General features: G+C 38.1%; 11 protein-coding genes across 11 annotated transcripts; 6 read left to right on the forward strand and 5 right to left on the reverse strand. All coding sequences in view use genetic code 12, as the record gives it.

The window, feature by feature from the left end:
* Positions 1–311: 311 nt before the first annotated feature.
* MRPL27 (mitochondrial 54S ribosomal protein mL41) lies at positions 312–794 on the forward strand (the record flags this gene model as incomplete). The annotated part of the gene is made up of 1 exon (XM_067689826.1): positions 312–794. The coding sequence occupies one exon, from the start codon at positions 312–314 to the stop codon at positions 792–794; it is 483 nt and encodes a 160-aa protein (XP_067551137.1).
* Positions 795–995: 201 nt separating this feature from the next.
* On the forward strand, positions 996–1,622 carry HFL1 (DNA polymerase epsilon noncatalytic subunit; the record flags this gene model as incomplete). Its single annotated transcript, XM_067689827.1, has 1 exon — positions 996–1,622. The coding sequence occupies one exon, from the start codon at positions 996–998 to the stop codon at positions 1,620–1,622; it is 627 nt and encodes a 208-aa protein (XP_067551138.1).
* Positions 1,623–1,628: 6 nt separating this feature from the next.
* On the reverse strand, positions 1,629–5,078 carry I9W82_001116 (uncharacterized protein; the record flags this gene model as incomplete). The annotated part of the gene is made up of 1 exon (XM_067689828.1): positions 1,629–5,078. One exon carries the CDS (start codon positions 5,076–5,078, stop codon positions 1,629–1,631), a length of 3,450 nt encoding a protein of 1,149 aa, XP_067551139.1.
* Positions 5,079–5,598: 520 nt separating this feature from the next.
* Positions 5,599–6,368, forward strand: I9W82_001117 (40S ribosomal uS8 domain-containing protein; the record flags this gene model as incomplete). The annotated part of the gene is made up of 3 exons (XM_067689829.1): positions 5,599–5,636; positions 5,695–5,828; positions 6,109–6,368. The coding sequence occupies 3 exons, from the start codon at positions 5,599–5,601 to the stop codon at positions 6,366–6,368; spliced, it is 432 nt and encodes a 143-aa protein (XP_067551140.1).
* Positions 6,369–6,459: 91 nt separating this feature from the next.
* Positions 6,460–7,014, forward strand: IMP1 (endopeptidase catalytic subunit; the record flags this gene model as incomplete). Its single annotated transcript, XM_067689830.1, has 1 exon — positions 6,460–7,014. One exon carries the CDS (start codon positions 6,460–6,462, stop codon positions 7,012–7,014), a length of 555 nt encoding a protein of 184 aa, XP_067551141.1.
* Positions 7,015–7,066: 52 nt separating this feature from the next.
* I9W82_001119 (dolichyl-diphosphooligosaccharide-protein glycotransferase) lies at positions 7,067–7,897 on the reverse strand (the record flags this gene model as incomplete). Its single annotated transcript, XM_067689831.1, has 1 exon — positions 7,067–7,897. The coding sequence occupies one exon, from the start codon at positions 7,895–7,897 to the stop codon at positions 7,067–7,069; it is 831 nt and encodes a 276-aa protein (XP_067551142.1).
* A 325-nt stretch (positions 7,898–8,222) lies between these two features.
* I9W82_001120 (uncharacterized protein) lies at positions 8,223–9,239 on the forward strand (the record flags this gene model as incomplete). Its single annotated transcript, XM_067689833.1, has 2 exons — positions 8,223–8,393; positions 8,655–9,239. 2 exons carry the CDS (start codon positions 8,223–8,225, stop codon positions 9,237–9,239), a joined length of 756 nt encoding a protein of 251 aa, XP_067551143.1.
* A 10-nt stretch (positions 9,240–9,249) lies between these two features.
* Positions 9,250–11,006, reverse strand: MED17 (Med17p; the record flags this gene model as incomplete). Its single annotated transcript, XM_067689834.1, has 2 exons — positions 9,250–10,879; positions 10,933–11,006. 2 exons carry the CDS (start codon positions 11,004–11,006, stop codon positions 9,250–9,252), a joined length of 1,704 nt encoding a protein of 567 aa, XP_067551144.1.
* A 121-nt stretch (positions 11,007–11,127) lies between these two features.
* RPN3 (proteasome regulatory particle lid subunit) lies at positions 11,128–12,558 on the reverse strand (the record flags this gene model as incomplete). The annotated part of the gene is made up of 1 exon (XM_067689835.1): positions 11,128–12,558. One exon carries the CDS (start codon positions 12,556–12,558, stop codon positions 11,128–11,130), a length of 1,431 nt encoding a protein of 476 aa, XP_067551145.1.
* Positions 12,559–12,972: 414 nt separating this feature from the next.
* I9W82_001123 (uncharacterized protein) lies at positions 12,973–13,518 on the forward strand (the record flags this gene model as incomplete). The annotated part of the gene is made up of 1 exon (XM_067689836.1): positions 12,973–13,518. The coding sequence occupies one exon, from the start codon at positions 12,973–12,975 to the stop codon at positions 13,516–13,518; it is 546 nt and encodes a 181-aa protein (XP_067551146.1).
* A 121-nt stretch (positions 13,519–13,639) lies between these two features.
* Positions 13,640–14,263, reverse strand: YPT1 (Rab family GTPase; the record flags this gene model as incomplete). Its single annotated transcript, XM_067689837.1, has 1 exon — positions 13,640–14,263. One exon carries the CDS (start codon positions 14,261–14,263, stop codon positions 13,640–13,642), a length of 624 nt encoding a protein of 207 aa, XP_067551147.1.
* Between the last annotated feature and the right edge of the window lie 95 nt (positions 14,264–14,358).

The following is a 14,358-nucleotide window of genomic DNA, read 5'->3' on the forward strand; positions in this document are numbered from 1 at the left end:
ATTTCTCGAGGGGGGAGTGCGGAAGAGAAAATGAACGGCTGTAAGATGGACACACAAAAAGAGGTGTCAATAGGAAGCTTCGAGGAGTGCAATCCTGCGATTTCTACAGAAGATATTAATTGATTATAGAAACTCTAGTTAGCTTAAATTAGTGCTTTAAACTCTCAGCTACAGCTGAAGTGACACTTCTTTATTAAGGGGACACAACTTATTAAATGGTAGCGCAATCTTCCTTAACTGCGAAAGACAAAAAACGAAAAATTTTTAATGAGGGTTATGACAAAACCAAGTACAACAACTATCAATCAAAAATGAAGGCATCCCAAGTGCTCAATTTTCAAGCAAGTGCGCTCGCAACTTTGAGAAGACCATGGAAAACATTCAGGGATGGAACATTATACTACGGCATGTTGAAATCCGGATCAAAGAGACATCCATTAACGACAAAACAGGGTAACAAGAACTACTATAAGGGTACTCGGTCTACTGGTATAGGACATTTAGATAGTCGAGGAAGATACCACGTAGATTGGACCAAGGTCAGGACTTACGTTGTACCCAGCGGACTAAATACCACAACATTAAAGGCATTGGTATCTCCCAACTCACCCCAGTTTATCCAAAAGGTAGAAGGATATCAAGACAGTTTTAAAAGTCCCGAACTTGCTTTCCACAATGCTGTCAACTTTATTGAAAACGGACCTAATTACAGTGAAACAGACTTGGAAAAGGAGGGATACATAGAGAGGATAGTGCATCCTAGATTGAGAAACTCAGGCGAGAACGAGAATTAGGCACAGAATCAGTAATAGAACTCCCTTCACTTGTATATAGCTGTTTAGCGAAAGAATGATGTGGGATGATGATATTGTTGAATGTAGTGTTATCACGTGAAGGTAGAAGAAGAAGAAATCTTTAGCTCTAAAAAATCCAATTTCCTAGACGCGTTCACCAGATTTCTCTCCATAAACTCTTCTCTTGATTACACCGAACAAATGGACAATCATACAGCCGAGACAGGCTCCGAATCCCCTGCTAACCCTGTCCCAGAGAATGTTGCTCAAGAGACAACGAACGAGGAACAAAATACTGAACAAGAGACTCAGCAAATGTCGCTCCCAATGTCCAAGATCAAAAAGATCTTTAAAATGGATCCCGATTATTCAGGAGCAAGTCAAGGTGCAGTGTACACTACTGGCTTGGCAACGGAGCTATTTGTACAATATTTTGTGGAACAAGCTAGTCTAATGGCCGAAGTGGACAAACGCAAGAAAATCCAATATAAAGATTTTGCAAATGCTGTTAGTAGTCATGATGCTCTAAACTTTTTGAGTGACACAATTCCCAAGACACATGCGATAGGTGATCTAATACAGAGAAGAAAGGTCAGTACGATAGAGTCTATTCAGCAGAGTAAAACTACAGATGACAGTCACAAGCTTGCTAAAGCACCCGCCAATGTTGCTACAAAACAGGACCCTCTTCTTCCAAAAGGTCAACAAATCCTCAACTTCGGACCCGCATCTACGGGACAAACACCAGTGAAAAAGGCAGGAATAAATGATTTAGTTTCAACGCAAAACGATAAAGAAGATACACAAGATGTTGAAATGAAGGATTAAAAAAGTCTATTTAGCCAATATAGCATTTGTTTTTAGAACCTCCAACACGCATCGAGTATCTCTTGTAAGCTCCAATGTTTTTGGAATTTGAAGCCTGTAGCACAATTTTATCAATTCAAATCTAGTCAAATCAGGAATTGTTTTCTCATAGTTTTGAGCACCAGCAATAAGAAACTCTACCAACGCATCTTTCAAAGCTGGAAAAGATCGAAATGTTGATAACGCCTTTTCTGCAAGAACAAGATCAGTAGTGTGCTCCTTTTTCAGGGAGTGTGATAACAATTCGGAATGCTTCGAGATGAAGCTCCACATTTCTAGAAACTTTCTGCTAAAGAAATATTCTTCCTGGCATCTATCAAAATTCAAGATTTCAGTGACGAATTTGAGCGATTCAATAGTGATGTTTATTTGTTCCCAAGATAATGCTGTTCGCATTTCCTGCGAACTTGATAAGGAATTAGATGCTGTAATCAAAGCCATCAACACTGACCAATTACTAGCCATTATTGGTAAAACTAATTTGTAGTCAGTGCAAAGTAGTGGAAAAAGTCGCCGAAGAGTTTTGATAATTTGTGCTTTCAAAGTGTATGATGGCTGCGAGATTAAAGTAAAACCATAATTGAACACACGCTTTAAGACATCATAGATTGACTTTGGAATTGGAGAGCTCCACTGATCTTCAGTCTCCGATTCGTCACTCTCCTCATCCTCCTCGTCATCAGAATCACCAGCCATTTCACCAAAAGGTTTGTCTTCTGTTCTTTGAAAATACTCTTTTTCGCTATCAAACCTGGAAAGTAGATCAATGTGACTTTTGTCTTCTAGAAAGTATATCAACTGTTCTTTCAGAGTCATACCCCATGGCTTGAACTGAGAAGAGTTAGATTCATGATTATCTATTGCCGTGCTGTTTCCCAAATACATCAGTTTAACCTGCTCCACAAGTACTTCGAAAACCACAAAGAAGCCTTCGACTAACTGGTTGTATCCATGGTATGAATCTAGGATCACGAACATATCGGAAAAAATATCAAATAGTTGGTTGCTCTCCAACAATTGAATACCCGCAACTTTGATAAGAATGATTAATATACCAGGTAACAGTGGAGTCAAATTACTAGCTACCGTCATTTGCAAGCTAATCGCGTCTATCAAGTAGTCCAGGTTGTCCATGATCATCGTCGATATTGAACCTCCGTAATAGCAATCCACAATGCTCTTCACGGTATGCTGCGCCTGAGATTGAACTCGAGGTGTATCTGTCCTTGTCAAGGCTTGGAACAAGTACAACAAGTAGTCCATTAGCACGTCTGACCTAAACGACGTTAGTGGTATCGTACCAACAACGCAACTGATTGCTTCCATAGCGGACACACAAGCCACTTCTTCCTCTTTGCTCATAGAATACCCACTCTTGTCTGAAAAATCATCTAATATGTCTTCAGCTTTAATTAATAAAAGGTACGTAGCTTCGTTTGGCTCGTCTCCAATGATACCATCAGATTCTTCAAGATTGAGAAACTCAGACGGATTAAAATCATGCAGCTTCTGTAAATTGCTCTTTGCAAAATTTGACGCAAACCATAATGCAACACCTTTTTCCAAAGTACTGGAGTTGACAGAGTCCCCTAGTAACTCTTCCAAATCTGACAACCCAAGCTCCTCCTCTCCACACTTAAACTTTAATTTAGACAAGAAGGAAACGATAGAACGCAAACTTTTCTCCAACGCATTCGAACCTAAACCAACACTCAAATCATTTTCGGATGGAAGTGGGATCCGATTCCATTGTGAAGAAATGAGTTGTAATTGATGTCTATAAGGGATTCCAACTGCTGTTTGGACCCTCAGTTTCTTGACGTTTTTCGCATTGATATGACCAGGGAGCTCTATGTTATCTAGCGAATTCTGCGAGTTTTCGTTAGTTGTCAACGAGGATGTGCCTGTGCTTTGCCTATGAGAACTTTCCAATCTTACATGATCCACCACCATTTCCAGCAACAATCGCAAACATCTTTTTCTTAGTAAATTTAAGTCATTCAAGTCAGCTTCCTGCTTCCAAGATAGCTGAGCAAGCATAGCAAAATGGAGCTTGATCACAATCAAATTTAAACCCACTTTTTCTTCATCGGTTGAGAAAATAATAGCAGATAACTTGTTATCAATCAAACTCGATAATTTTCCTCTCACCACTTCATAGTAGGCTTTGCATTTTTCAACACCAGTGTCAAGCGCCTCCATGATCCTTTGGCAAATATTCCAGATTCTAGTCGAAGAATCTTCATTCTCCCAGGATGATGCAAACACTGTTATAGCACAAATGTCTAATGCTATTGGAACAAATTCTGCATACAATGAGATGAAACAAGTGCTCATCACAGAAACCACGAAATCAAGAATCTCATCCCCAAGCTCCGACCTGGTACGTAAACGATCCTTATTTCTCGAGCTTAAAAGAAGCGACTTGAATAAAATAACCAAGGTAATCTTCAACTGTTTTGAAGTTGCCTTAAGCCACGGCATGGTGCGATACCCGTGCTCTTGAATAGAAATATCGCTTTTTTCTGAGCCATCTAGTGTTCTTTCGTCATCGTCCCATACAGTTTGAATATCTGAAATGTCTGCAACAGGGTCAACTTTTAATTCTGCATGAAGGTCTTTATCGCTGAATGAAGTACATATAATGCTAGACAATAACCGTATTATCTGTCTAAATAATCGATAATTGATACTGGAGTTCAAAGTGACAAAATTGGTGATCCCTGAGACAATACCAGGAAGAATTGTGGATCTCTTTTCTGAATCTAGTTTCAGAAGTAGGCTTTGCACTAAACTGCAACAATTAACAAGGAGTGTAATAGTTTCTTGATCGGTTGCCTTTGTGGAGGTCAAAATGTCAAGAGCCAACAGAATGCTTCTGCTTAAAAGATGGAGTTTCTTGCCATTTTCCTGGAAATACAGCATATCTAGTGAAGACACCATTTGGTTAAGTGAATATATTGCTGATACTTTAAATTGAAGTGGCTTGGTGCCAATGCTTTGCGATTTGGCCCCTGAATCCCCCTCAATGAGGTAAAGGACCAAAGGAAATAGTTGGTCAAAAAGGACATGATTGGGATTAAGGATCCAGCAATGTTCCACCAAATATCCAATGATTGACAAAATATGTTGAACGATTGCATCACTCAACAGTGGCTTCTTAAGCAAGTTTGAAATGGGGAAAAATACGTAGTCGGCCACATTCGGTAGTAGAAAGTACCCTTGTGATGAGTCATCCTCATTTACTGATTTCAATTCCTTCTCAATTGATGTCAATAGTGAAACCACTTTTGATTCATTGAATGTAGATGTGAGTGCTTCTTGAGTTAGTTGAATGCAAAATGGCTTCACCCTTTCAAAGATACGCTGTGATATAATCCTTTGATCTAGACCATCTGTGATGCTATTAAGTGACATTGTAAGTCGATTGTGTGACTTGATTTATTCAGCAGTGATTCTGTAGAAATGTGCCTTTTGTAGAGAAGAACTGTGTGTGCGCATATAAAACTCATCCATCACACAAAATTGAAAATCAGTTTCTCTTAGAAATTCAAACTGAACAAAAAGAGAAAGAGAGAGAAAAATTTTTCAACCTCATTCTTTCTTCTTTTTACAAACTCAACAGATTCACTTACATATATACCTCCCTCTAACAAACATAATATAAGTATGTTTGGAATCTTCAAATCAGTTGCCATTTAGAGTTTAGTGCACTTCATGTGTCAAATCTGAGTTTTCATGGTTATGCAAGAAATTACTTGGTCTTTGGTTGTTTGATATAGGGTTTGGTCATGCTACTTATTCCATAGAAATGGGTTACATGCAACTTTTAATTGGACAACACACCTGCACAAGCTTTTGCGGTGTTGATATACCACCTTGTTTCAACATACAAGGTTTCCATTCACAGAGACTGGTGATACCCTTGCATTTCAACATGGCTCATGACTCCAGCTATTTAGTTTGGACACTCATGTGGCTTTTTCTTGAAAACTCCCCACCATATACTAACCTATGCCTTTTTTTTTTTTAGAATGACTAGAACATCAGTATTGGCAGACGCTTTGAACGCTATCAACAACGCCGAAAAGACAGGTAAACGTCAAGTTTTGATTAGACCATCATCCAAGGTTATTATCAGATTCTTGACTGTTATGCAAAAGCACGGTATGTACCATTTTTCAGCAGAGCTTTCACCACATTGTCAAAAACTTTATTTTTTTTTATCTTCTTTCAAACCGAAATGATAACTGGATGGAATGATCGGTGCTCAGTCCCTTTCTGTCTTTTAAGCTTTCGGGAAAACAATGCCAGGAAATGCTTTCTTACACGATGAAAACTTCTCTACTCCCTAGTTTTTTATTCGTTTACTTTTCCTCGACAGTTTTATACACACAAAGGTGGTGAATTGCATTTACGAAAAATTAATACTAACTCACTTTGATAGGTTACATTGGTGAATTTGAATACATTGACGACCACAGATCAGGAAAGATTGTTGTACAATTGAATGGTAGATTGAACAAATGTGGTGTTATTTCACCAAGGTTCAATGTTAAAATCGGTGATATTGAGAGATGGACTGATAACTTGTTGCCAGCTAGACAGTTTGGTTACGTTATCTTGACCACCTCTGCTGGTATTATGGATCATGAAGAAGCTAGAAGGAAGCATGTCTCTGGTAAAATTTTAGGATTTGTATATTAAATCAATTGAATCGTATTCGTATTTTGAAACTGCGAAAAATTTGTAAAATTTGCGATTTTGAACACCTCCAACTTCTAAAGCAACAAACACAATGCCCATCCCAGAGTCACTACAGTTCGCTGTGTCTACTTTAACATGGACTCTTCGAGCTGGTTGTTTGGCTCACATCGTGCACGAGAATATCTACGAATTTACAGAAACGAGAGGTGAATCGATGCTTCCCACGGTTCAAAATCAACATGATTATGTACATGCATTCAAGAAGTATAAATTTGGCCGAGATTTGGAAATGGGAGACTGTGTTGTTGCCATGAAACCAAGTGATCCATCTCATCGAATATGCAAACGTATTACTGGAATGCCAGGGGATATTGTGTTGGTAGATCCCTCATCTTCCTCATTCTTGACAAATACCCCCACTGAAATAATTCAACACGATGGGTTTAACAAGTTTATAAGAGTCCCAGAGGGACATGTGTGGTGCACTGGGGATAACTTGTGCCACTCACTAGATTCAAGATCATATGGTGTACTACCAAAGGCACTCATTACAGGGAAAATAGTTGCTGCCAACTCGATGAACGAAGGGATTGGAGGGTTCTTCAACTTCCGATGGATAAAGAATACTTATATAGATGAAAGCTGAAATTTGGGATCTATTTAGCATGTAATAAGTACACACGATTCTATAAATTTGGTTATTGCTTTTCCAATGCACGATTTTGAGCTAAGTATCTCAACACACTGGATCCGAAATATACAGCAGAAAGACTCAAAATAAAACCGTAAAACAATGTAGTAAATATGGATTGGCCCAAGTAGTATTTGGCAAAGTTGAACTCAAATCCAACCAAGGTCATCAAAAAGCTGATATTTTGTAACAATTGACCACTGGAGGTCGATTTGAGTGTGCTAAATAGATTATTCAATCCGATAAAACCAACCCAAGATCCAAGAAGCAACAAAAATGTAGCTGTGGCAACTAAAATAAAAGCAACTGGCACAACTGGATTGACAGTTTTCTCGTCCTCTTTGAATATATGATGAATTTCTGGTTGAATACCGAATGAGAATTTTTTATCATGCTTGACTGGCTTACTCAACTCCGAAGCAGGTTTGATATCGACCAATCTCTTAATCTGGTTGAATTTGCCTTTGGTATCGGCAATAATAAGACTCAAAGTAAGTTGGCTCTTAGATAATAATACCTCTGGGATCGAATTGACCTTGATACTGTACTTGATGTTTTCTCCGTTGACTTGAGGAATATAATGCGTAGCGACATTGGACTTGTAAGCGTCACTCAAACTGAGCATAATTTGTTCTGGTTGACCATTCAATTTGTCATTCTTGAGTTTGATTTCAATCAAATCTTTTGCGGACTCAATTGGCAATACTTTGATTTCTTGAGTTTCAATTTCTCCAAAGTGTACTTTTTTTCCACCGCTAGATATAGTTCCAGTAATGGTTGCATAGCTCAATGAGCTTATAGCTAATGTTAAGATGGAGATAGTGGAAGTCAATTTCATCCTCAAATGTAAGTAGGGTCTACTAGTGAAGAAGGACGTGGGTGGTGGATTTGTTGTTGAAAAAAAAAAAATAGAAAGTTTGTTTTTTGTCTGAAGAAAAGACACGCACAATACTTGAGACACCAAACCTTTCCAATGCTAGGTGAATATCAATCCCTCCAAACTATTCCCCGTGATAGTTTCTTCTGGTAGTAGATGTGTGAAAATTTCCATGACTCCACCAACGATCTCCACAACAAGAAAGAAAGGTACAAATATGAGGCCTATTACGAAGGTTAGTATTGGAAAAAGCAGACATTCGTCTTGAGTACACATACACACCAATATGAACAATGCGAAGAAAGCAATTGATATGATCGTGATTGTTATTGCAGAAACTGCAAGCGGCTCCTCAGGAGCGCAAAATTGTGATGAGGCAATCAATGTTGAAAAACGAATTGTAGGGTATACAAGTGGTGGCTCGTTACGTAATATAACGGATGATGACGCACTACACGTTTATCACGTTGTGGAATTGTAGATGAGCCTAAGTATTGATCTTGACTATCTCTTTGTCTAATTTAGTAAAATTTGAAGGAAGAAAGGGATGAAGGAATAAAGTTTTGCAACACACTTTTCAAATTGAAAAGAATTTGAGCACTGCAGGGGAAATAGAATGCCACACCAAAGCGTAGTTCATTAAGAGTAAGGAATGTAAGAAACAGCACTCTAAAAAGTATCGTAGTTTACTATGTGTCCCAAGAGAAGCTACCCCTAGACCTACACTGGTCTACTCTTTGGAGCAGAAAATAAGAATGAAAAAATTTCCGAAAAATTGCCAACCTTACTATCTCAACACCACCAAATGCAATTTCTCAATTCCAAGTCCCTATTATATATCAGAATTATCGTCCACTTTGTACTAGCTTACTACCTAGTTGAAAATCCAGAGGGGCTAGCATCTGCTGGTTTTGTTATACTCTTGGGCCAAGCAATGCAAGTACCAATTTTGCACTTGAGTTCAAACAGTCCCGTTTTAGGCTTGTTGGCAGTCCTTGTGTCGACTTTGGCAATAAGTGATTTGATTCCGTTGCTTGCTGAGAACTGGAACCACTTTGAATCCTTGGTGCCAGTAAGATTGTTCTTTTACTTTATCGTCACTACATATGTGTACTTTGTTCCCAATAGCAAAATCAGCAACAGTTTGGTGGCTACATATTCCATGTTTGAGATTTGGGCAAACTTTCTTACTTATAACAACTTACGAGACGAAAAGTTCTACCGCATAAAGAAGTTTGTTGAGGAGAATGCGGATGCAATCAAGAAAGCACAAGATGACAAGGTGATTGTTATCGAAGATTAGTTGTATATAGCTAGGAATTAAAGTCACAAATTAGCCATTCTAGAGATTCATTTAAATCGCCAGCATCATAGTAGTCATTTTGCAATACATTAACACCATTCATATTGCTCAGATAGTCCTTCTGGGAGTCGAATCTGGTAACTGTAAGCTTCGTTATGAAATCGGCGAAAACCTCGTTACTTGTTACGATTATTGCCACATTTAATACATTACCAGCTTGATTCTGTACCGTCCAAGTAAAAAGCGAGTTTGGAATTTCGATTGATCTCTTGAAAGGGTTGGTCAGTTTACCGTCCAAATTAGTATACTTTTTAAGCTCAAGTTTGTGATTCAAGTTGTATTGTTGTGCCAAATTGACCAAGATTTCATTCACCTCCTCCAAGTACTTACTGTGGCGAATGTTTCCTAGGAGGGGACGCAATAGCAACGGATGGGAGTTGCTTTGTTTCCATTTTGTCAAAGAAGTTGGGACTTTTTGCCTCAACTTTAAGTTGTACTTGTAAAAACAGCAAAGCATCAACTTTAAGTATGTTAAAATCAATTGGCATTTCTTATTATTAATGGATGATATTGAGCTCACATTCTGATAATGGTTATTTAGATCCTCTTCATTTGCTTCGTCATAAAGAACACTTTCAAACTCAATTATCTCGTTTCCAGTCTCAATGGAAACCTTGTCATCCGTCACTGACACATTATAGCTAAGCAAAATAGAAGCCTCTCTGCTAATTTGATAGAACAAGTCCTCTTCAAAGAGGAAGAACCTTGCCATTTCAATTTCGTTGATGATTTCGTGAGATGAATTTTTGTACTTGTAGTCGAAAGACGACTGCCCTGTTAGCATAAAGTCGGAATCAATTCTACTCAAAATTCGTACTCGAACGTAACGGTACGTTTTGGCAACAAGTTTATTGCCAACTGTAGATAGTGGATGAAAAGACACTTCACCAGTTTCAACATTTTTACGAAACAACGCCAACCCTTTATCTTGAAAATCAGAACCTGAGTCTCCGTACCCATACTTGACACCAATTGCTCTAGCATTATTTACAGGATCCCTCATACGAAACAATACCTCATCATTAGACCATACCAAGCAAATCATGCTCCAGTATTTATGCTCTTTTTTTACCTGAGTTGTTAAATCTTCACTCGACTGCTTGAATAAGTCTCTGATTTTCTCCGTTGCTTCACTTTTCCAACCATGTCCAATCTTTGTAGACTGAGCAACATCTTTTTGCAAAGTTTGCACTTCCTCCTCAGCTAGCTTGTCGGAGTTGAGTGAGTAAGGTTTGATAAGCTTTTGCAAATGTGGTGACATTGTATTTTTGGCAATATTCGGCTTTACGGAAGCAACAAGCAAGGAGACAAAGTCAAGTGATAGGGAAGTCTCATTTAAGGCATTGTTTATATTCCTGGTGAGATCCAATTTTTGCATGTTAAACTTCTCTTCAATGGTTTCCTCTTCCGTTGAATGAGGAGTTGTACGACCAGTTGATTTTGAGTCTTGAGCCTCACCTATGGTGTTTGAAGCATCAAGCAACTCGATTTCATTAAGAAGACCCCTCTCAGTGATGTCAACAAACAGTTTGCGCTCGTGTAGGATTCGTGGGATAAGTTCTTGTAATCCCAATTCATTTCTTTAATTGTTAGTATGCTAACTTCCCAAGAGAGATTGATTCAAAACACATACTCGTCTTTTATAAACGGATCAACATGTCCGTTGCTATTAAGGTCAAGGTCTAGATAAAGCGATTCATTGCTCATTTTGCTGTGGGAGTTGATGAAGAGGAAGTGCTCTTTACGCGATTTTTCAATTCAAGTGCGAACTTTGAAAATGTCCTACGAATAAAAGTGTTATTATTGACTTTATTGCATCTATCTAACTTCAATCCATGAAATCATCCAAATCACCTTCCTCTAAAGCCTTCATCAACTCTGCTTCGTCACTAGGTTCTACTTCCTTATTAACTGTTTGTTTATCATCATCGTTAGGGAATCTCATGGATTTAACACTATCATTATGCAATGATAAGCAAAACTTGATTCTGTGATCAAACTCGGTTTGTGGTAACCTTGTGGAATACACATCCAATATTTCGTTGGATTGCATGTATCCTTGTTGATGATTAATTGTGGCTTCAATGACCCCATCTCTGATCGCTTTGGATACAATGTATTCCGTTGATTCCTCTGAGTCCAAGTGCAACTTGATACAAATATCCTTCAAAGAGATTTTAGAATAGGATAAGGAAATAATTCTGATACCTGTTTTGATGACATTTTGACGTAATCTTGAAACCAAAGTGAAATTGTCATCCTTTTTAAATGCGTCTTCATATTTTTCCAACACCTCTCCAAATAACTTCAAATCACCTAATCTGACTGCTTTTGTTACATAAAAGTAGGGCTCATAACTACCTGTTTTGCTTTTAAACGTTTTCAACTCTGGAATTTCACCCATGAGCAACTCAATAGTTATGTTCAACTTTGTTGCAGCTTGAAAGAACCCATTGGCCAGCTTGGTCTGAGGAGATTTCCTAACTGCAGCAATTACACATTCATGTGCTGTGGAGTAGTCTAGCTGAACTGCATTGATCCTTGCCAAGTAATAGTAATACCTTGCAACTAATGCATTTGCTGCATTTTCAGGAAATACCACCTTTTCTACAAGATTAGCAGCTTGTTGAATATCATGAGATAACAAGTAATTCCTCAACAATAATGTGATAATGGAAGCTGTGGTCTCAGTGTCATGTCTCAAACTAGCAGTTCTCAAGCTGTACAACAAATCTGTGCGGACAGACAATAAATCACCAGTCAATTCTTTTCCTCTACTTATGTAAAACCAAACTTTGGCCTGTATGAAGTCCAAAGAACGTCTATTGTAGGAATTCATCACTTTGACTAAATGAGCACTCAATTCATTCAATTTCTGTAATTCATTAGAGTCCAACAAGTTAACTTGCACTAACAAGTAAATGTACAATTCAACTTCAGGAATGAATAATTGAGTTTTATCTCCTTTTGAATCAGCAATGGGAGCTGCTTTGAAGAGCTTGAGCAAATCCTGTTTGGCAGAATTGGAATCAGGGAATGTGTTGTTGATTATAGTAGGCAACACTTGATCGTGACTTAATATTCTCTTTCTCAAGGGAGCTAAGTCACGTAGCACCTTTGAGACATATCTGTTGTCAAATAAAGTGGCTGCCTTTTCCAATAGATTGAATGACTGTTCAATTTCTTCAACAATTGCTTTAACTTCTGTGGAGGAGTCATAATCCTCTCCTTTCATTTCAACATCTTTGGGTTCTGACATGATGGGTGGTGGCGAGTGAAGAGATGCTGTTTGTTGACTTTATCTGTTGGTGGCAAAGAGACAATTTTCAATTTTTTTTTTTTTTTTTGTCCGTACTGAGATTTTAGTCCGTACACACATTCTAGACACACAAACAGTACATTATTCACTACACCAGTAGGGAATGGTTCCAGTTCTCCAAGAATATCCTCATAACAGGGAAGTAGAAAGAGAAAAGAGGACCAGTACGAGTCTTAGATTGTACGTGATTCATCTGAAGGGGTATTCTCTTTGTGGTGGAAGTGGATATCATCGTTCCTTGGAAATCAGCCAATTTCTCCTTAATAACCACAATAGATTTCCCCTCGAAAAATGAAATCCTATTTCCCTCTCTCCTTACTAATCAACTCTTTTTTACAAATTCAACCCAACACCATGACTGAATTGAAATTGGCAGTTCCTGCAATCCCAAAACAACCTCAATTGATCCCCGTTTTAACATTTAACCTCAAAATGGTTTCTGATCCAGTGCCAATTTTCAACAATTCGCAAATTGACAAGTCCTTGAGTTTAGCAACCATTGCGCAAGGTGAAATCAAGACTGTTGAAAACGACCTTGGCTTGAAGTTGGAAGTTAACCAAATTTACGGTACCGATGATTTGAATGTAAAGAATTCAGTCAATACATCTTATTTGGATTGCAAATTGTATGGAAAAACACCAAATGGTTCTGGCGTGCTTGTGAACTATGGAGGTAGGGTCCAATTGGAAGGAGCAACGGTTGCCGTGGTTTCAAAAGAAAAGAAAGAAGCTTCTATTGAAGAAAGTTATGTCACTTGCAACCCTACTTTTACATTTGACGACTCCGTCGAAGAAGAATACAAATGGGTTTTGAAAGAGAATTTAATCGGTAAAGGAAGATTTGGAAGAGACGATGACGGAGTTATTTACGTCCAGTATTACATCTATGTTATCCGCTAAGCGTCAATGTGTACAACCCTGTTATATTGAAGCAAATAGATTAAAAGAAATTATAAAATCTAGAAACCTGAAAGAAAACCAGGGATCTTAGAATATCTCGCTCCTTCTCAGAAACTGATCTCTAACAACATGAATTGGATTGATTTGAAGTCAATGACTCACCTCTCAAATTGACATTAGACTTACCCTTATTTCCAGTGGCGTTACCAACATTGGAGTTGTTGGCCATTTGAGCCTTGATCTGTCTGGCCATAGTGTAGAAAGCTTGCTCAACATTGGTTGAACTCAACGCAGAAGTTTCCAAAAATGGGATATCCAAAGCATCGGCAAACTCCTTTGCAGCAGTATATTCAACTATCTTTTTATCAGACAAATCTGCTTTATTTCCAACCAACAACTTCATCACACCGCCTGTTGCGTAACGATCAATCTCTTGTAACCATTGCTTTACGTTGTTGAAACTCTCTTGATCTGTGACGTCGTATACAATGATTATACCATGGGCACCACGATAGTAAGAAGATGTAATGGTTCTAAAACGCTCTTGTCCTGCTGTATCCCATATTTGTAACTTAATAGTCTTACCGTCTAGTTCAATCGTTCTAATTTTGAAATCAACACCGATTGTAGAAATATAGTCAGGGGTGTACGTGTCATCAGCAAATCTCAATAACAAACAAGATTTACCAACACCGGAGTCTCCAATCAATAATAACTTAAACAAATAATCGTACTCGTTGTTCATTGTGAAAGTGTAGTTGTATTATATTCTGTTTAAAAGAAGTGTGTTGCTGTTTGTTGTTGCTTGGTTAAATTGAGAAATGATAGGAATGGCAATAA

Source organism: Candida metapsilosis, assembly GCF_017655625.1.
Source record: "Candida metapsilosis strain BP57 chromosome Unknown scaffold1, whole genome shotgun sequence".
Classification (NCBI taxonomy): domain Eukaryota; kingdom Fungi; phylum Ascomycota; class Pichiomycetes; order Serinales; family Debaryomycetaceae; genus Lodderomyces; species Lodderomyces metapsilosis.